Source organism: Psammomys obesus, unplaced genomic scaffold (assembly GCF_907164565.1).
Source record: "Psammomys obesus unplaced genomic scaffold, mPsaObe1.curated_primary_1811, whole genome shotgun sequence".
Classification (NCBI taxonomy): Eukaryota; Metazoa; Chordata; class Mammalia; order Rodentia; family Muridae; genus Psammomys; species Psammomys obesus.
The window spans coordinates 33210211-33231528 of NW_026585797.1; the positions used below are offsets into that span (position 1 = coordinate 33210211).

Here is a 21318-nt window from a genome sequence, read left to right on the forward strand (position 1 = left end):
GTTTTGCATAAAGGTGAGCCAGGTGAAGGTGGGGGATAAGAGCAGCAGGGGGCGCTCCAGGACAACGGCAGGGAACCGAGGGCGCCACAGTGTGCTTGGCAGAGGTGAGGAGAAAGAATCTCAGCGGTAAGGGTGATAAATTAGGCTGGGATTGTGGGTGGGATAACAGCCTCCTGAAAGCTAAGAGTAAGCTATTAGAGATATTTAGTGAGTCATTTACTGGTCAAATTGAGAGGTTTTTTTTTTTTTTTTTTTTTTAATTTTAAATCTTTTAAAGTTTTCATTTTATTGTATTCTTTTTTATTTTTTTATTTCTTTATTTCATTATTTATTTTATTCTTTTGTTTCGAGATACAGTCTTACACGGTACTGGCTGGCCTCAAATTAACTATGCAGCCGAGGCTGACATGGAATTCATGATTCTCTTCCTTCCACCTGTTCGGTGCTGGCCTTACGGATGCTCACCACCATGTCCAGTTCCAAATTATGTGTTAGAATGAGCTCTCTTTTAGCACTGGGAGTTAGGTGACAGTGAATGAGAGGAGAAAGGAGGTGACAAGCTGCAGAGGGATTTCCATGCAGACTAGCTCCCCATTTAGTGGTGTGAGAAGAAGGAGACACGTATATTCAGCATGATTCCTTGGGTTAAATGTTGGGCGTCTTTAACAATACAAAGTGCGAGCTACACAGAGGTTTAGGGTAGGGTAGGTCAGTGGGTTCTTAGTTTTGGAGTAACTCGCTTGGAGATGTTCACCAGGCAGTTTGCTATTTGACTCCCCCCACCCCCCACCCCAAGGGAGGAACAGCCCTGCTAGGCCACAGAGGACTTTGCAGCCAGTCATCGAAGTTTTCAAGTGGAAAAGAGTGAGTGACCTTCTTGCTTGTGCTCTCTCTCCTGTGCTAAGCTTTTCCAGGATGCAGTGGTCTCTGATGTTACAGTTATTGCAGTTGACTGGATTGCCAGACACCTCTACCTTGCTCGGAAAGCATCACAAAATGGAACACAGATATTCGATGTTGACCTTGAGCACAAGGTGAAATCCCCTAGGGAGGTGAAGATTTGCAAAAGGCCTTCAACGATAATTTCTTTCTCTATGTATCCCCTTTTAAGGTATGAGTACCTTTATTGTGATGAAATAAATATAGATTGTAATGTAACATCTTTGCTTAATATTAAAAGCCAATAATGGTAAAATAAGATGCTTAAAGGCTCATGGGTAACTTTATTTTTTTTTGTTTTGTAGAGGGTGTTACATAGCTCGAACTGAGCTGGCAATGTAGCCACTGATGACTTGAACTCCCCAATCTTCTGGCCTTAGCTCCCAGTTTCTGGGAGCACATGGTTGGACGCTATATTAAATTTCAGTGAATAATTCTGAGCCAAGATTGGTGATCCATATGTGTCATTTCAATCACTCATAGTCTGAAGTACCTTCAGTGGCCATTAATGGTTGTAAATTCTGAATATATTTTCAGATCTTTCAGTATGCCTTCCTCCACTCTCTATTTCTGTTTTGTAATGTCAATAAACAACCTAGTTTCAAAATGGTCTAGGTCCATGCTTGTGGTGCAATTAAAAATGTCCTTTCTGGGCTGGAAAATTGATACTCAATTTTGTCTTAAGACTATATTATGAAGATATAAGTTTTATGAAGTTGGGTGAACCCAGGTGGAAGCAGAATCAGTGTGTGCCTAAGGCCAACCGCAGTGATTTAACGAGACCACCCCAACTCAAAATGTGGAAAATAAAAGACTAAGAAGTAAGCCTCAGAGACACAATTTCCATCTAAACTCCAGGTTTAACTTCTACCATATAAATTTTTGATCCTACAAGCAACAATTAAGATTATAATCTTAATACATGTTGAAAATTTGGCTAAGCCACAGATAGGCTAATTACCAGAAGCAAAGCCATAACAAATTTTTGTAGCAGTGAGTTTTATGACTGTTCCAGGTGGTAAAGACAAGAAGTAGATAAGACAAGGACAGGGTGGGCAGCAGCTGTGGCCCAACAATAAAATTTATATCTTCATAATATAGTCTTAAGACCTCCATTCAGCAACTGAGTATCAATTTTACAGCCCGCAAAGGACATTTTTAATTGCACCACAAGCATGGACCTAGATCATTATGAAACTAGGTTGTTTATTGACATTATGAAACAGAAACAGAATGGAGTAAGGCATACTAAAAAAATATTTGGAATTTAAAGCCATTAATGGCCACTGAAGGTGCTCAGACTGAGTCCAAGGTCATTAGAGCTCAAGGCTTTGGCTGTAGCACATTAATAATAATAATAATAATAATAATAATAATAATAATAATAATAAACATTGGCAATATTGAGTTGGAATTCCTGTGACCTTCTCCATTTCAGAAGGAAGTTATTTGGTGTTTGGGCATGCTTACTCCCTAATTAAGCTGCATTTGTCCACTCATTATTATACATGAATCATCTTCATTAGAAACTAATATTTGAAGTGACATATTTTCTTCATTAAATTGAAGTTATTTCCCCCTTCCTCCTTATAGTCGCTTATATTGGACAGAAGTTTCGGATCTGGGCCATCGGATGTTCTACTGCAGTATTAGCAATCACACCTTGTGCCCCGTTCTACATGCCTCAAACCAGTATGGAAGGAGCCAATGTTCTTGTAATGTGACAGAGTCTGAGTTAAGTGGAGCAATGACTGTTGATACCTCTGACCCAAAGAGACCATGGATATACTTTACTAAAGGACGAGAGATCTGGGCCATGGATCTGGAAGGATGTCAGTGTTGGAAAATCATCACGGTACCTGCCATCCTTGGTAATGTTCTGACGTGTGCATTTCTATTCTTCTTTTTGATAGGTTTCATGTAACCCAAGGTGGCCACAAATTCACTCTGTAGCCAAGGATGCCTTGAATTTCTGATCTGCCTTACTCTACCTCCCAAGTGCTTGAATTTCAGATGTGGGCCATCGGGTTTAGTTTCATGAAGTGCTCGCTATTGAACCCAGCAGTACGTGCTAGACAATCTCAACTGAGCTCTATTTCCAGCATGTTTATCATCATTTATAACAGATGATATTATCATCATTTATAACAGCTCTGGAAGAGCTGGCAAAAAAATATCTCCCCAAACTTTCCTGTTTTTTAGGAAGAGCTTACAGGGAATGGGGAGATGGCTTAGTTAGTAATACACTTACTGTACAAAAATGAGAACCTGAGTTTGAATCACTAGCACTCACATAAATAGCAGTTGGTGATGCATACCTGTAGTCCTGGCAGGAGGGGGGTGGAGACAGGAAGATCCTTACAAACTGCTGGCCTGAGCTGATGTCTAGCAGAATTGATGAGCTCCGGGCTTATAAATTTTAATCGCACAAACAGCAATTAAAATTATAATCTTAGCTTGGCATGATGACACACACTTTTAATTCCAGCTCTTGGGAGGCAAAAGCAGGCAAATCTCTGTGAAGTTGATACTGGGTTAGCCTACATAGTGAGTTTCAGGATAGCCAGGGCTACATAGAAAGACCCTGTCTAAAAACAACAAGAAGAAACCAAGCCAAAATAAAACAAAAGAAATTATAACCTTAGTCTAAATTGAATTTGACAAATCTGAGATAGGCTAGTTACTAGAAGGAAACCCATAGCAAATTGACATCTGACCTCTACATATGCACAAAAGTGCATGCGTGCATATGTATGCACACAGGCATGCCTACAAACACAAGCATGAACACATATACCATCAAACATATACACAAAGTAAAAAATAAAAAGTAAAAGGAGGATTATTGTAGGTTTGGATAGACTGATCAACCGTGAAACACTTTTCTTAAAAGTGTGAGGACCTGAGCTTGGGTGTTTGGCGCATAGTGTCACATGTGTCTGTAATCCTGCAGTGGATGATAGGAAGCAGAGGCAGGTGAACCCCTGGAAGGTCAGTAGCCAGCTAATATTAGCTATTTGGTCATGTTCCATACAAATGGAACTGGTAATGAGAGTGTTTACTTTGACTTCACTGGGCCAAGAAACAAAGTGAGAAAACACTGTTGAGCCAAATGGCATCAAATACCTTTTTATATTGAAAGATTTAAAACCCAGCAGTTTGCCTAGACACTGCAGAAACATAACTTCATATATTATTTAGAGAAGAAAACTCTGATGTCTTAGGACATCTACTTTTACGTTATTTTGTGTATTTCTTTATCTTTTTTTTTTTTTTTTTTTTTTTGCTTTGTGTTTCGAATCAGCAGGAAAACAAATCGATAGCTTAACAGTGGATGGGGAATTTATATATTGGATCATCACAAGCAAGGACCAGACACAGATTTATCAAGCAAAGAAGGGAAGTGGGGCCATCCTCTCGCAGGTGATGGCCCCCAGGAGTGAGCATGTCTTGGCTTACAGTTCAGCTCTGCAGCCTTTTCCAGGTAACAGTGTTGTTCAGACAACACACTTGTTTCCTTCCAAGGCTGCCTGTCCCTCTGGTCTCTGTGTTAGGCCCTGGCTTCTACCCCATGCTCTGTCAAGCCTGCCTACTGTTTATGCTGACTCACAAATGTACACAGCTTTGACTACAGTAGGCAACAGTAGCTGTGGGAGCCCAGGACCCGTTATCTCCACCTGTTCTTGATCCCTTCTGTCTGTTTTAGGCCTTTCAGTGGTGTCGAAAGCACTTCAAAAAGCCTCCGCTTTCTTTCAAGGTCAAGTGCTGTGTTTGTTGAACTATCATGTGTTAGGTATTACATAGATTAAGTAGACCTGTGTTGTAAGGCATATTATAAGAAGTGCTTTAGAAAGAAGGAAAATGACTTGGGTCAGAAACTCAGGTCTATGTAATGAAAGAGGAGTGTCAGAGAAGCAAGTAATAGAGGGAAAACAAGAATGATTATTTCTTTGAGTTGTTCTAAATGTAAGACTGTTCACAATAATAGCAACAGTGAATTTCCTTATGCATGCTTGTGTGTGTGCTTATATGTGTGTGGATATGTTTTTATAGCTACTTTGCTTGTTTTTCAACTTGTATAGAAAATAAAAAGCACATTGATTTGTAAGTGACGTGATCACTTACACAGCAAATCTGGAAGAGCTGGCAAAAAATATCTCCTCAAACTAGTAAGTGATCTGGCAAGTCTTCAGAATGCGGCAAAATTAACTTTTCAGCAACAAAGTCAACTTTACAGTAAAAATAAGGCTATTTATATCATCATCTCCCCAAATGAAACACTTGTATGTAAGTCTAACAAAATATGTACAAGTGCTGTATGGTGAAGTCTACAAAATTCTGGTGGGAGTTCTCAAAGGAAAGTGAAATAGATGTTCACATAGTTTATATTAGGAATATGAGGTCTATTTGTCGGTTCAATGCAGTCTCCTCAGCAACCAGGAAATGATCTTGTGGACACTGACAAGCCAAGTGTAATGTTTATATGAAGATCAAAAGAGAAGCTAATATAGTATCAAAGGAAAAGAATAAACTTGAGAAGTATGAGCTGACCTGAAGACTTTTTATAAAAGTTATAGTTATCAGGGCCCCATGACATTGAAAGATAGTAAATACAGCCAGATAAACAGACTATAACTAGAGAGCTTGGAGTCAGACCCTCACAAATATAGTCAAGGAAATCTTTGACAGAGGGATAAAAGTAATATAAGGGAGAAAGAAGAATATTCCTAACAAATTAAGTAGGAAAAAACCTGTTACGCAACACAAAAGTTAGCTAACAATGGAACCACATACCTAAAGGTAAAATGTTTGGAGCAAAAATAGAAGGGAGCGATGAAGCTGTGGAAAGATGTGGAGAAAACACACAAGCATAGAAGGCAATAAAAGAAACCAAACTGAAAAAGTCACCTATGGTGATCACTTTCTGTGATTCCAACTGCATGACCTTCTGCAAATGCAGAAACCATAGCCACAGTGTGCTGGTTTGTTTTTGTCAACTTGGCATAAACTAGAGTCGCTTGGGTAAAAGAGAACCTCCGTGGAGGAATTATTTCCTTCAGGCTGGCCTGTGGGCCATTTATTCTTCTTTTATTGAAAATAGGCTTTTTCCTCATTTAATGTATTCTGATTACGATTCCCCCCCCCCCCATCCCTTTACTCTTGTCTCCCATCTGGATTCACTCCTTTTTTGTCTCTCAGCATTTTCTTGGCTGCTATTTGATGTAGGAGGGCCCAGCCCTCTGTGGGCGGTGCCATCCATAGACAGATGGGGGAGTATAAAGAAGGCAGGAGAGCAAGCCAGAGGAAGCAACACAGTAAGCAGCATTATTTTTCAGTCTCTTGCTTCAGTTCCTGTCCTGGCTTCCCCAAATAACGGACTGTAACGTTGAAGCCAAATAAACCCTTTCTTTCAGAAGCTAATTTCTGTAAGCATTTCTCACACCAACTAAGAGGCAATCTAGGATAGACAGGCCATAATGAAATCATTGGTCACTAGGGATTGAGGGGAAAAGGGATACTAGGTGGAGTGCAGATTTTGTTTAAGGTAGTGAAACGCCTCTGTATGAGACTGTAAGAGTGGAGTCATCCCATAAATTTTCTAACTCATCAAACATACAGCACGAGAGAAGCCTGATGTAAACTACAGCCTTTAGGTAATAAAATTTTCCACTAGACTCTGATGGTAAATCAGGTGGTGCTTTGATGACGATTATTGGTAACAAGGGAGTCTATGCATTTATTGAGACATATGAGAGGGCTCTCCAATTTCATAGCAGTTTTACTGTGAACTCCAAACTGCATTAGAAAATATTGTTGATTAAGAAACCAAATACACCTAAAGAAGCTAAGCAAGAAGGAGGACGCTGGGTAAGAATGCTCAATCTTCATTCAGAGAGGCAAATGGGATAGATATCAGAAGAAGGTGAAAATAAGGAACAGGACAGGCCTGTTCCTACCACAGAGGGCCTCTGAAAGACTCTACCCAGCAGAATATTAAAGTGGATGCTGAGACTCATAGCCAAACTTTGGGCAGAGTGCAGGAAATCTTATGAAAGAAGGGGGAGATAGAAAGACCTGGAAGGGTCTGGAGCTCCAAAAGGAGAACAATCAAACCAAAAAATCTGAGCCTAGGGGTCTTTTCTGAGACTCTTACTCCAACCAAGGACCATTCATGGAGATAACCTGGACCCCTGCACAGATGTAGCCCATGGTAGCTCAGTCTCCAAATGGGCTCCCTAATAAGGGGAGCAGGGGCTGTCTCTGACATGAACTCAGTTGCTGGCTCTTTGATCACCTACCTGGAGGGGGTGGGGGTGGGGAGCAGCCTGATCAGGCCACAGAGGAAGACTATGAAAAATAGTCCTGATGAGACCTGATAGGCTAGAGTCAGATGGAAGGGGAGGAAGTCCTCCCCTATCAGTGGACTGAGGAAGGGGCATGGGAGGAGATGAGGGAGGAAGGATGGGATTGGGAAGGAACGAGGGTGGGGCTATAGCTGGGATACAAAGTGAATACAGAGAAGGCTATACAGAGAAACCCTGTCTCAAAAAACCAAACCAAACCAAAGAACAAAAAATCAAAATGCACTCTATTTGATGTTGAATAACAGCCCCAACACATATGTAGCAGCAGAGGTCCTAAGGGTAGCACGAGTTTTCAGTATAGAAACTGCAGTCTAAAATGCTATCATTAGCATGGAGAGAAGCATCCCCTTACAGTGCTGTAGGTCCATTTGGGAAGAGAACTTTACCTCCATCTGCTGGAGATTTGGGGCAATTACCAGTTTTTGCTCCTAAGGTATTGAGCATCTTCAAAATTTATGAGATTTGAAAAATGGAAGAAGTGTATAGCTGGATCTTGAGGAAGCACTATTTCTAATTGTCTGTGGAAATGGCAGATTGATTTCCAAAGTTGTTGTTCAAGTTTACATTCACACCAGCAATGGAGGAGGGTTCCCCCTTTCTCCACAACCTCTCCAGCATGTGTTGTCACTTGAGTTTTGATCTTAGCCATTCTGATGGATGTAAGCTGAAATCTCAGAGTCCTTTTGATTTGCATTTCCCTGATGACTAAGGACGCTGAGCATTTCTTTAAGTGTTTCTCCACTATTTGATATTCCTCTATAGAGAATTCTCTGTTTAGCTCTGTACCCCATTTTAAAATTGGATTACTTGATTTGTTGCTTTTTAACTTCTTGAGTTCTTTATATATTCTGGATATTAGCCCTCTGTCAGATCTAGGGTTGGCGAAGATCCTTTCCCAGTCTGTAGGCTGTCGTTTTGTTTTGATGACAGTGTCCTTTGCTTTACAGAGCTTTTCAATTTCATGAGGTCCCATTTATTGATTGTTGCTTTTAGAGCCTGTGCTGTTGGTGTTCTGTTCAGGAAGTTGTCTCCTGTACCAATGAGTTCAAGGCTCTTCCCCACTTTCTTTTTTAACAGATTTAGTGTGTCTGGTTTTATGTTGAGGTCTTGATCCACTTCGATTTGATATGCTCAAGTACACAACAAGGACATTTGCTCAACTATGTTCATAGCAGCTTTATTTGTAATAGCCAGAGTCTGGAAACAACCCAGATGTCCCTCAATTAAGGAATGGATACAGAAATTGTGGTACATTTACACAATGGAATACTACTCAGCAATTAAAAACAAGGAAATTATGAAATTTGCAGGCAAATGGTGGAAACTAGAAAAGATCATCCTGAGTGAGGTATCCCAGAAACAGACACACATAGTATATACTCACTTATAAGTGGATATTTGACATATAATATAGGATAAACATACTAAAATCTGTATACCCAAAGAAGCTAAGCAAGAAGGAGGACACTGTGTAAGATGATCAATCCTCACTCAGAAAGGCAAATGGGGATGGACATCAAAAGAGGGAGAAAACATGGAAAAGGACAAGGAGCCTACCACAGAGGGCCCTGAAAGACTTTACCCAGCAGGGTATCAAAACAGATGCTGAGGCTCTTAGCTAAACTTTGGGCAGAGTGCAGGAAATCTTATGAAAGAAGGGGGAAATAGAAAGACCTGGAGGTTGACAGAGCTCCACAAGGAGAACAACAGAACCAAAATATCTGGGTCTTTTCTGAGACTGATACCCCAACCAAGAAACATTCATGGAGATAACCTAGAACCCCTGCACAGATGTAGCCCATGACATCTCAGTGTTCAAGTGGGTTCCCTAGTAAGGGAACAGGGACATTCTCTGACAGGAACTCAGTGGCTGGCTCTTTGATCACCTCCCCCTGAAGGGGGAGCAGCCTTACCAGCTCACAAGGGAAAGCAATGTAACAAGTCCTGATGAGACCTGATAGGCTAGGGTCAGATGGAAGGGAGGAGGACCTCCCCTATCGGTGGACTTGGAGAGGGGCATGGGAGGAGATGAAGAAGGGAGGGTGGGATTGGGAAGGAATGAGGGAGGGGGCTACAGCTGGGATACAAAGTGAATATACTGTAATTAATATAAAAAATAAAAATAAATAATAATAAAAAAGAAAAATGGAAGAATGGAATCAAATGTGTAGGTTTAGCCAAGCATGCTTTGTTATGCTTCAGATTCATATGTGGAATCTCTACATTAGTGTCATTTTCCAACAGCTTACGATTATGATAATAGATTACATTCATTTGAAATGTGGAACATGAGGGGGTAGTGTGATAACGTAAATATTTGTGAACTAGATGATTGTTTCTGTAGAAGAACTGGAATTACCTTTTCACCGACGTGGAGGAGTGACTTGATTAAACATTTGATGCTTAGACATCTTTCGGCTAGGTTTCTTATTAGAGGCAAAGGATGCATCTATAATTTGCAAACACCAATTAGTAAAGACTGTAGCTAACCTGTGTTGCCACAGACCAGCCCAGTTGGGTTCCCTGTGTCCTCGGGAAAATCAGGGTATTTGGCTATCAGGAAGGCACAGTTTCAGGCGAGTTGACAGAGACGACACTGAGATCACTTTGACTCTGCTGTAATTTTACTGAAGTCAGGCTAATAATTTTATAGTGATATTATAAGGAAGCACCTTAAAGTTGGCATGCTTTCCAGAACATTCAAACTTTTACCAAGGATACAAATTTTATGTTTTAACTCAAAAGTGCAGCTAAGCGTAAAGCAGTGCCCACAAGAAATCTTGGCCTAGGAACTTTCTGATCAATGCAAACAAGAAACAAAAACCTCAAACTATGGTTTCATTATCACTGACTAGTGAAGGGGAAAGTCAGGAGCTGTAATAGTCCTCCGAGCCAAGTTAAATACCTGTCAAAGTCTTTTTCTACACTAAAGTCTAAATACACCTTGGCCAACCATCCTCCCAACCATCTTGCTAAAGATTTATAATCTTCCTTAGAAACAAGACACTAAACTAAAGGGAGGCATGCTCAAGCCTCCTGTACTTGCTTATGCTATTTTTTCCTAAGAAGGAGCCTATTATTTCTTTTTCTATTCTTATAATGCTTTCTGATACTAAATCTGACTCATTACTTCTTTTAAAATTATTTTTCTTTCTTTTATTTTTATTAAAGCTTTTAATAATCTATCAAAAATATATTTCCTTGAATAGTTAGTTGTGCTGTACCAGGAATCATAGAGAAAAATCAAAAGGCTCATTCAATCCTTCATCTGAGAAAGCAGGGTTTTCAGAGTACATCTTTTTGGCGTAGATGGCCAGGGGGAACATCCAGTGACTTCCAGGGAGCGGATTCCCGTAGGAAAGTGTCTCCTCATCTTAGCAGCATAATTTTATGCTTAAGTAGCACATTTTTATGCTCACATAGACTCTGGAGTTAGTGTGGCACTGTGTCATTCTCTCTTGTGGCACTCTGGAGTACGCCAAGTCTGAGGTTCTGAAGCTCCACATTGTACTGTTGAATAAGAAATAAACTAAAAACTAAAAACGAATGTGTCTAGTGCCATGGTGGAAGAAAGCAGGCATATGATGGGGTAATGCTCACACAGAGGTAATGCTCTCACCTGCATTAGGGCATGGGCAGGGCTTTCCAGGCGATATGATGCCCGAGGAAGGTCATTCCAGACTGTGGAGAGAGCCTGCACAAGAGGACAGGCAGGTGGAAACCCAGCAAAGATTACAGACAGTGCAATGTGGCCAAAGTGAAGTGTTACTTTGAGGAGTCAAGAGACAAGATAGAAGAGTAGACACGAGATGCACTATAAACGCCAGCAGACAATGGGCCTAGGAGCTGGTGTAAGCTTGTTAGGTTTCAGATAAAAATCACATTGGCAGTGGTCAACACTTTGCAGAATGATGTATTTTTAGAACACAGTTTACGTAGTACTTGTCAGGTGAATGGATCAGAAATTATTTTCAGCTGCATATAACAGAAATATCATTTAGCATCAACGATGTGCTGGTTAGGTGACGTCAACTTGATACATATTAGAGTCACCTGGGAAGAGGAAGCTTCAATCTTGAGAAACTGCCTTTCTCAGACTGGCCTATTAACAGGTTTATGGGGCATTTTCTTGATGATTGATGTCAGAGTGCCCAGCCCACTACGGATGATGTCTCCCCTGGGTAGGAGGTCCTGGGCTGTATTAAAAAGCAGGCTGATCAAGTCACGAGTAGCAAACCAGTAAGCAGTGTTCTCCCATGGCCTCAGCTCTAGTTCCTGCTTCCAGGTTTCTGTTTTCAGTTCCTGCCCTGGCTTCCCTTGGTGACAGACCATAAAGTGAAAGCAGAAATCAACCCCCTTTCCTTCCAGATTGGTTTTGATAGGTATTTTTCACAGCAATGGAGCAGCAAACTGATACAAAAACTGGCAGCAGAGAGTGAGGTATGACTTGATGGACTTAACCATGCTTTTCTTTCTTTCTTTCTTTTTTTTTTTTTTGGAATGGACTGTGGTAGCATTTTAGAGGTTCAACCTAGAAATGTCCATCGACTAATCAGCTCTGTACTATTATGGCAGAAAGGTAAAGATGATGGAGGCCTCCACTGGGAATTTTCAAAGGGAAGCAAAGACTCTATCAGCTGTTTGTGTGATGTACTTGAATTAAGAATCTGTGGACTGAAACCTTTGCTTTACTAGAATAATAGATGCTAATGAACTCAGGTTAAGTAATCAGCTGTGATTAACAAGATACCAATACCATTAAGATGAAATCTTTCAGGAACTATTTCCTTGGGGTCAGCATCCAGAAACTGTTGTCCAGAGAGGACAAAATCTTCATCTCAAGCTGGGAATCACATTTGGCAATGTCTGTTTCCCACGTGTTACTGATATTTGGTGGCATGAGAACTGAAACGTTGAAGGGGCCATGGAGAGCAGATGAGGCTTGGTTATGTGACCGAGAGATGCTGCTGGTGGAGGTGCAGCCTTAGCTGCAGTGCTGATTCCAGCACATTGGAGATACCAGGACTGGGACATCCACCAAGGATAACAGCAAATGTAGGATGGAGCTGCCCTGAGCCTATGTGTGTGCTATGGGTGGCAGAGCCACAGAGGTGGGGCTGCTCAAGCCTTTTGGAATTAGAAAATCATGAGTGAGTCCTAGATGCCGGACATTGAAATATAGGAAATGATTTGCAGCTGGATTTTTGTTTGATGTAATTGTTTTCATGCCCCAGTTCTTCCATTTTGGAGCAAGCATTTGGTTTTGATTTTTATAAAAGTCTACAGAAAAGAGATTTTAGACTTTTTTTTGTTTTTTAAAAAGAAAGAAAACTTGGACTTTTAAATACTGGAATTTGGACCTTTTCAAATGTAGAAAAGGTACTTTATGGTGTGCTAGTCATGTAAGATCTTGGGAACAAACAAGAAAGGAAAAGTTAGGGGTTAATAGTGATGGATCTGTATGTCAAATTGGCAAGGGGTCAATTTTGCCAGTTAGTTCATGCCAACTTAACACAGAGTCATCTGAGAAGAAGGAGTTGAGGAGTTGTGCCCATAAGGCTGAACTGTGGTCGAGTCTGTGGGGCATTTTCTTGATTAATGATTGGTGTGGAAAGACTTAGTCCAGTGTGGGAAGAACCACCCTTGAACAGGTGGTCCTGGGCTATACAAGGAAGTAGACTGAGCTAGCCACGAGGCCCAGGCCATTAAGCAGCATTCCTTCATGGGGTTTGTTTTCAGCTCCTGCCTTTAGAATTCTGTCTTGGCATCTCTTGAGGATGGACTGTAAGCTGTAAGCTGAAATAAACTCCTTTCACTGTACAAGTTGATTTTGGTCTATGTTTTCTCACAGTAACAGTCACACATTAGAAGAAATGAAGCCTTCAGTGGAGCGTGCCACTCCTTGGCTAGAGTACACAACTGTTTTCTATTCCTGCTGTAGTCTGTGTGGCTACTGATCCCTCAGTTCTTTCAGGGTACGACATGTCTGGGTGGGTGTTATACATAGGTACCACATCATGCCATCAGCATCTTGACTTCTATCTTTCCTTCATTTCTGTTGTTTTTTGACGCCTTAGCTACTCTTGAGCTCATTATGCAGTCCAAGCTGACCTTCAGCTCTTTTTTATTTTAATGTTTTCATTAGCATATATTAATTATACATAGCAATGGGTTTCATTATGGCATGTTCGTAGATGTACATAAAATATTTTGATCATACCACCCATTTCCTTCTCTTAGTCTTTCTCTCTTGCTAATATCCTTCCTCTTCCACCTAGCCCCTTTGTGCTATTTGGTATAATTTTTAAAAGCTTATTTATTTAACTACTGGTGTGTGTGTGTGTGTGTGTGTGTGTGTGAGAGAGAGAGAGAGAGAGAGAGAGAGGATGCAGAGCCATGCTTACCATGGTGTGTTTGTAGAGGTGAGAGGAGTTCTTTCTCTTCTTCTACTATGGTTCTGGAGATTCAATTTAAGTTGTCAGGTTTACATTAAGTGCCCTTACCCACTGTGCCATTTTTCCAGACCCCGTTCCTCATTTTCTACTTTCATGTCTTTTTTTTTTTTTTGTAACCTAATAGATTTCATCACCATTATTCACAGTTGTGTGCATGAGAGCCCGTTTATAGAAGCACATGTACTTCTGTACCAGTGAATCATCACCAAAGAAAATGTCTCTTTCTCATCAACCATTATTTGCAGATAGATCCATGCAGGAACCCTATGAGCCTCTCCCACTTTAATGACAGGGTGTAGACGGGTCAAATTTTGTGGTGATATTGTGCCTGTGGTCACAGCATCAGTGAGTTTAAGACTGCAATAGCATGTCATACACAGACGTTAGTATCAAACCCTTGATCCTCTGTGCCTTTGCCTCCCAATTGCTAGCCTTGCCTTGGCAAGCATGTGCCAGCATATGTCAGCTAGCGTCAAACTTAGCCAGCGTGTCTTCTAGTAAGTTCTTACAAGATTGCTCCTACTCCTAGTGACATGGTGGCTGCGTCTTAGGCAGGGAGAAGGTGAGGGGGAGTGACGTCTTACAGCAAATTTGCTCCTCATCATCAGTGAGAGAAATGCCACTTTGGAAGATACTGTACCAAGGCTGTGCATCATGATTGTCCCAGCTACAATAGAACTTCAGAGAATGAGTTTCCTCTTGGCGTGCTCTTTTAAACATCAGACATGTGTGAATCAGAAGAAAAGGAGGAGGACACTGGGGAGGATTTAGGATGGTTTGCCACTGCCAGGGTCAGGAGATAAGCCATTTTGTTTTCTCAAAGTGGATACAATATCAAAAGCATTTCATATTTATCATTTCAAGTAAAAGTTCTGTATACTCTACCAATTTGTTTCTAACTTTTGCTGTTACCTGACAAAACTGCTATTCTTTCTATACATGTTTCTCTTTATTCTTATTATTTTAGATAAAGCATATCTGACTCTAGCTTCAGATATGGTAGAAGCAATTATATTGAATGCCACCAACACCAGCCTCACACTCAAGTTACCTTCAGTCAAGAGAAACCTCACGTGGCATGGCATTATCAGCCCCACACCAACATACCTGATTTACTATAAGGAAGCCAATAGGGCAAATAGCTCTGACGAGAAACACGGAATGCTGGTAAGTCTGGGGTGGCTGTCTTTATAAGATGCTTTTTTTTTTTTTAATGTAAACTCTTCACCCACCTGTTCTGACAAAGCTGTTTTAAACTTCTTTATTTTAAAGCTCTTTCCTGTCAATGACTGATCAAAGCATATTGGTTTCTAGCCTTCATTCCTGGGAGTAAGTTAAACATTAGGGAAACTTATTAACACTAGCTGTTGTTATGGTTACTTGTTAATAGTTACTTGTCATGGTAACTATTGCTTTTGGGTCCCGAGAGAACAAAGTTTGTTCCCCTCCCTGATTGTCCCCAAGAGTGATAGAACCTTGTTCCTATGACTAAGCCATCAAATAGAAGTGCCAAGGAGTGAATGAGGCAGAAGGGGATGTGACTATCATGTGTCCGTTCATAACACTTATTTAATTTACAGAATATGTTTTTGCCGATTTGTTCTTTGATGTAATCTAGGGGCTCCACCTGCTTGTCATCTGTCCTTGTTTCCCTAGTTGTGTGGGATAGTAGACATGTATTAGACAATGCACTCATTGTCCCTGGTTTTCTCTGTCTCTCTGAGACAGCATCTTACTGTATAGTCTAGCTGGCAAGAACTAGCTCTATAGCCCAATTGACCTTGAATTTGCTGCAGAATGCCTTGCCTCTGGTCTCACGGCGCTACAGGCATATATCATTGTGCCTGGATCTAGCTATTTCTTGGATAAATGAATTGCCACTGTTCACCCCAATTTGGTGTTGTTTGGTGTTTGGCCATTAGAGTAACTAAATAATCTCTGTCTAATATTTTGCTTTGTGCTTGTTTTATTTAAGTAATTCAAAGAGGGGAAATTGATTATCAGCTTTAGGCATTAGATACTGTGCTCTAAGTGTACATTATTCTTTGGATCATTTCGCTGATCAAGATATGCTATGACTCTTGACATTTTTGTTTTAGACCTACTATAGTTTCCTGTCTAAAAATTGATTAAGATGGGTGAAAGTCAGTGATTCTCAACCTTGGCTTTACCCAAGACAACTCAGTCAGAATTGCCAAGGGTAGCACCAAAGCACAGGGTGTTTAGAAACCTTCTTGTATGGTTCTAGAGCACAGCCAGCATTGAGAGCTGAGCCTCAGGGATGTTGTTTACTTCACTAGACCTTCTTTATGAGAGTGCTTAATCTTTTTTTGTTTGTTTGTTTGATCTTTTATTGTACTCATGGAAGTTTGCAAACTTTAAATCCTATATTGCGCTGCAATGAGAATGAAATACTGCCCTCTTCTGGATCTCAGTGCCCTGTGAAGTGAGTCATTTCACATTTGCCCAGAATTGCCTGCCAATCATTTATCAATTATTCATGGAGTTAGTAAACAAATAAAGTCTGTTAGATTAATATAGTAGTCTCAGGAACAATCCAGAATAACTGCTTTCAGTCATTTGTGTGAAATACAGGAATCAAATACTTATTTAAGAATTCAATTACAGGAATCACAGGAGAATATAGCCCGCATTGAAGGTTTGCAGCCATTTTCAACATATGTGATTCAGGTCACTGTGAAGAATTATTATTCAGATCCTTTAGAACATTTACATCTGGGAAGAGAGATTCAGGGAAAAACTAAGAGTGGAGGTGAGTTGTGTGTCAGTGTGGATTTCAAGTGTGGAATTCTGATACGCATGATGTACATGTCTGTATTTTTTTTTTATCTGAATGCTGAGCAATCATCATTGTGAGAACACTTAAAGTTCAACCTGGGGAAAACACGTTAGCGACTTGAGCCTGGCTCTAACCCTTGGCAGGACTGGGTAATATCCCAGCAAAGTACAAAGTAACTAGAAGGTAAAGCACCAAATTATAGTTAGACCAAGAAACACATTCTTAGTTCTTGCCACACAGTGTCACTCTCTTCCCATGTAGTCATAGGTCTCTGCACATGTGTCAAGACTGGAAAGCCAAGATGAAATGTGAAGTGTACTCAGTGCCCTGAGGCTTAGAGCAATATAGCTTCACAGTCTCAAAAACAGCAGACTGAGAATCTGAAGGGTGGGAACCATCTCTTCCTGCTGTTTTTGATGACTGTCACAAAGCTCCCTCAAATTGCAAAGTTCATCACTGGCTATAGACCTGAGCCGGCATCAGAGAATGATTTGGTCATTAGGCAAAAATAGACAACATCTTTCAGGCAGCCTGTTCACTTCCCACTCTGTAAGTGGCCAACTTTCCTTTGGACCTCTGTAGCTCATTCTGCTCACCTGATAGCAGCGTTCCTCAACTGACTCTCTTGGTTCTTTCCACCACCCGGTGCTGTTGCAATGTCCCTTATCCTTCCATGCTATTTATTTTCAGTGCCCGGGGCAGTTTGTCATATCAATGCAACTGTGCTGTCTGATACCAGTCTCCACATACTCTGGACAGAATCACATAGGCCAAACGGACCCAAGGAGTCAGTCCGCTATCAGCTGGTTATGTCACACTTGGCTCCGATTCCTGAGACTCCTCTAAGAAAGGGTGAATTTCCAAGTGCCAGGCTTGCCCTCCTTGTCACTAAACTGTCTGGTGGACAATTCTACGTGTTGAAGGTATTGACTGTCTTGGGCACTTCTAGTTGCCATATTTAAGCTTGTGTTCTGAGAAGACTAAAGCACTTTTTTTTTTTTTAAACAAAAAGGTGCTGGCCTGCCACTCAGAGGAAATGTGGTGTACAGAGAGTCATCCTGTTACAGTCAACATGTTTGATACACCAGAGAAACCTTGTGCCTTGGTTCCAAAGAATACCAGTCTGCAGTTAGACTGGAAGGCTCCGGCTAATGTTAACCTCACCAGCTTTTGGTTCGAACTCCAGAAGGTAGATTTTTGATACACATCCTTATTTTATGAGGTACAATAAGCTGGAAAGATTTTTTTGTATGACTAGAATGTTCTCTTGTGCAAATCAACAGTGCTTGCCAACATTCATTGGCTCAGATTGGCACGAGAAGCAGTAAATTATCCAGGTAATGTTCTGTCCAAAGCTGTGTCCAAGGTTCAATTTGCTCTTAAGGGATGGCAAAGTGGTTGTACGGTAAGGGTGTTTATTGTCAAGCCTCAGGACTTGAACTTGAGCCAATGGAACTACAAAGTAGAAGGAGAGAACCTGTTTCCACAAATTTTTCTCTGCTCCTAGACGCAAGTATTGGCACATGTGTGCCTCCACTCCTGCCCCTCCCCACACTAAAGAAATGTAATAAAAACCGACTTTAAGAAGACTCATGTAGGGGCTGGGGAGGTAGCTCAGGAGACAAGAGCACAGATTGCTATTTCAGAGGGTCCCGTTTTAGTTCCTAGCACCCACATGGCTACTCACAACTGTCTCAGGGGATCTGACTTTCTCTTCTGGCCTCCAAAGTGCCCCAGGAGCACACATGGTACAGTGACATAGATTCAGGCAAAGCACCTGCACACATAACATTGTAAGAACCCATGCAAAACTGTGTAAGTTAGCTTACTAATTTTATGTAAAATTAGTTATCAATAGCGTAAACTTTATTTGTATGTTTTCAGGTTTAAAATCCGTAACAAATTTGGTGTTTTCTATGAAAAACATCATAAATGAACAAGCAAAAAAAAGCCAAAGCCTTGTTCAGAAGTGAGCTTTCAACATTTAAGTAGAGTGCAACAACAGAAGAGAAATAAAAGTATAAAGCCACTTTATTCCTGAACTAGTTTGCTGTTAATTCATAAAGTTTACAATGTTTCTGTATTCAAAATTCTTCATGCTTTACTAAATCAACTGACTTTGAAGATGTCAGTTCATTGTACACTGTTAAGGGAAGTTATGCTGACTTTCACAGTGGTGCATCAAGAATATATCATTAAGATTCTATAATTGCTTTTGTCCTTCTTATTGTTATCTAGTTGTGTGCATGTCTGCATACACACACACACACACACACATGCATGCTTATGTGGACTCATTTGTAAAGATGGTTCAAAACCATTTTGTTTTGGAGTTACTTAATACAAATTACTATTGTCAAGGTCTTAGTATTTCTTTCCTTTTTTTTTTTTTTAAGGAAAAGATTTATTTATTTATTTATTTTATGTATGTGAGTGCTCTGTTTTCATGCACACCAGAAGAGGGAATCACATTCCATGTTTGTGAGCCCACATGTGATTGCTGGGAATTGGACTCAGGACCTCTGGGAGAATAGTCAATGCTTTTAACCCTGAGCCATCTTTCCGGCCCTCAGTATTTCTTTAAAAGTGAAATTGCTCCGTGGTGGTCCCCCCCCCCATCTTTCAAAAATAAAATTTAAATTTATTCTTTGATGATTTCGTACATGAATATTATATATTTTGATCACATCCATCCCATTCCACGCTCTTATTTCCTCCTACTTTCTCTTGATAATATCATGCATGGATATTTCATATTTTGAGTTCATCTCTCTGATGATCCTTGCTCTTACCCTCTCTCCCTCTGGAAATTCCCTTCCTAACATATCCTCCTTCTACTTTCATGTTTATTTTAGTAGCCCACTGAGTTTCATAAGAGTTGCTTTCGTATACATGGTATAGAGTTATTTACTGGGTCTTGGTCAACTTACCTGTATCTCTGCCCTTAAGGAAAAATGACTCCTTTACCCCAGCAGCCATTAATAATCAATAGCTCATTAGCTAGGGGAGGGACCTCATATGTTCCTTTCCCATCTGTGCTAAAATGTTGACAGTATCATTTTGTTCTTATTCATCCCTCTCTTCTGCCCTTCATCTATGTCTTCTCGTCCCCTTCCTCTCTCCAACAGCAACCCTTTCTGCTTTCATGTCACATGAATTTGACGGTTTCCTTAAAGTCTCTCCCTCCCATCTTATGGTCCCTTTTCTCTTTGTAGGTTTTAAAAACTTCTACTATATAAGATACTTTTTTTTGTGATTTTGTACTTTTTGGATAAGACTGAGAAAATAGAGCATCAAATGGTAAAATTTGAGTATATAGCTTTTTAAAAAAATATTGAAACTGTTTTAATGATTTACCTATTTGAAATGGTGACCTTATAAAAACCTAAGGCTAACATGGAGAAATTGGTGGATTGTTCTCTTTGGGACTTACTTAGGAAGCTTAATGCAGTTCAGCATAAAGTCAGGGGGAGGGGATGTTAGCATTGCTTCCCAGACTGGGGAAGACGTGGGGGTAATAATGTGCTGGTACCTCACTTTCTTGATGAGAAGACACAGACAGAGGTAGATACTGTAGTCAGTTTATGTCACCTGCTGGGTACAGAAGATCCCCAGGGCTGACACATCCGTAGAACAGTCCTATTTGGGTTTTGTCCACAGTAGGAACATGAGTCATTGAGTCAGCTGTCCCATTCCTCAAAGACTAGGAAGAAAACAGACAGGGTCCTCCTGGTCCAGTCCTCATAATTTCAAGGAGGTGCTACCATTGCTACACTCCCACTGTCCCCCCATCTTATCAGTACAGGTCCATCATGGGCCATGTCATAGAAAGCCATGAAGCTACTGGATGTATAGAAATGCACACTTTTAATTCCAGCACGTGGAAGAAGGAGGTAGGAGCATCATGAGTTTGAGGCCATCCTGGACTGTGCAGAGCAAACCCTGTTCTTTTTTTTTTTTTTTTTTTTAGTATAACATGAAGCTGAAAGTGACCCTTTCTGCATAGGTGACAATCTGTACTACAGGTGCATGAGCAAAATAGAAGGCTCTGACTTAGAACTGTGGATAGATGGATGCCTCCAGCTGGAAGCTCCATCTTTTCTGAGCAACTTGACTTTGTCTCTTAATGATAATATGGCAATGATCCCATAAATCCATTTTGAGACTCTTGGAGGGTGAACAGTGAGGGGAGATAGATAACCCGTTTAATTATATTTTTCTTTATAAATGGAAGAACACTATGGCAAAATTTGTTATTTTGACACCATTTTCAAAGACAAAAGAATATAAGCTATGGGTTTATTTATTTGTTTTGAGACAAGGTCTTATATAGTCTAGGCTAGTCTTGAATTTTGTATATAGCTGAAGATAACCGATAACCTTGAACTTCTGATTCTTCTTTCTGTCTCACCTTCTACATGCTAGCAGTAAGATGTGCATCACCACACCTGGATTATTTTATTGGGGATCAACCCCAGGGCTTTGTGTATAATAGGCAGGCACTTTACCAACTTAGCTACACCCTCAGCCCTGAAGCTAACTTTTCATCTATATCCTGAATTACACAGGTTTTTAAAATATCTAAAAAGTGTATTTAATAAGAACATATTCAATTTAAAATCAGGGGAAAGTAATTTTAGTTTGGCTTGTTTTCATAGAAGTCTATTAAGTTGTATTTTTCCTCTTTCATTTTTGTTCTTTACTGGAGCTATGTGTTTCTGAAGTTCTGATCTACATGATACAATAGAGTAGACATTCT

At 40.4% G+C, this 21318-nt stretch overlaps 1 protein-coding gene across 3 annotated transcripts in view; it reads left to right on the forward strand.

Moving 5' to 3' along the window:
• Positions 1-21318, forward strand: part of Ros1 (ROS proto-oncogene 1, receptor tyrosine kinase) — a 124509-nt gene that overhangs the window by 57319 nt on the left and 45872 nt on the right. For 2 of the 3 annotated variants that reach the window (XM_055599397.1, XM_055599395.1), the window contains 7 exons: positions 906-1111; positions 2533-2810; positions 4244-4423; positions 14727-14926; positions 16388-16532; positions 17250-17482; positions 17572-17748. In XM_055599397.1, the coding sequence (XP_055455372.1) occupies positions 906-1111; positions 2533-2810; positions 4244-4423; positions 14727-14926; positions 16388-16532; positions 17250-17482; positions 17572-17748 (1419 nt within the window). The remainder of the gene's footprint in view (positions 1-905; positions 1112-2532; positions 2811-4243; positions 4424-14726; positions 14927-16387; positions 16533-17249; positions 17483-17571; positions 17749-21318) is intronic. The other variant, XM_055599396.1, reaches the window with a different exon arrangement.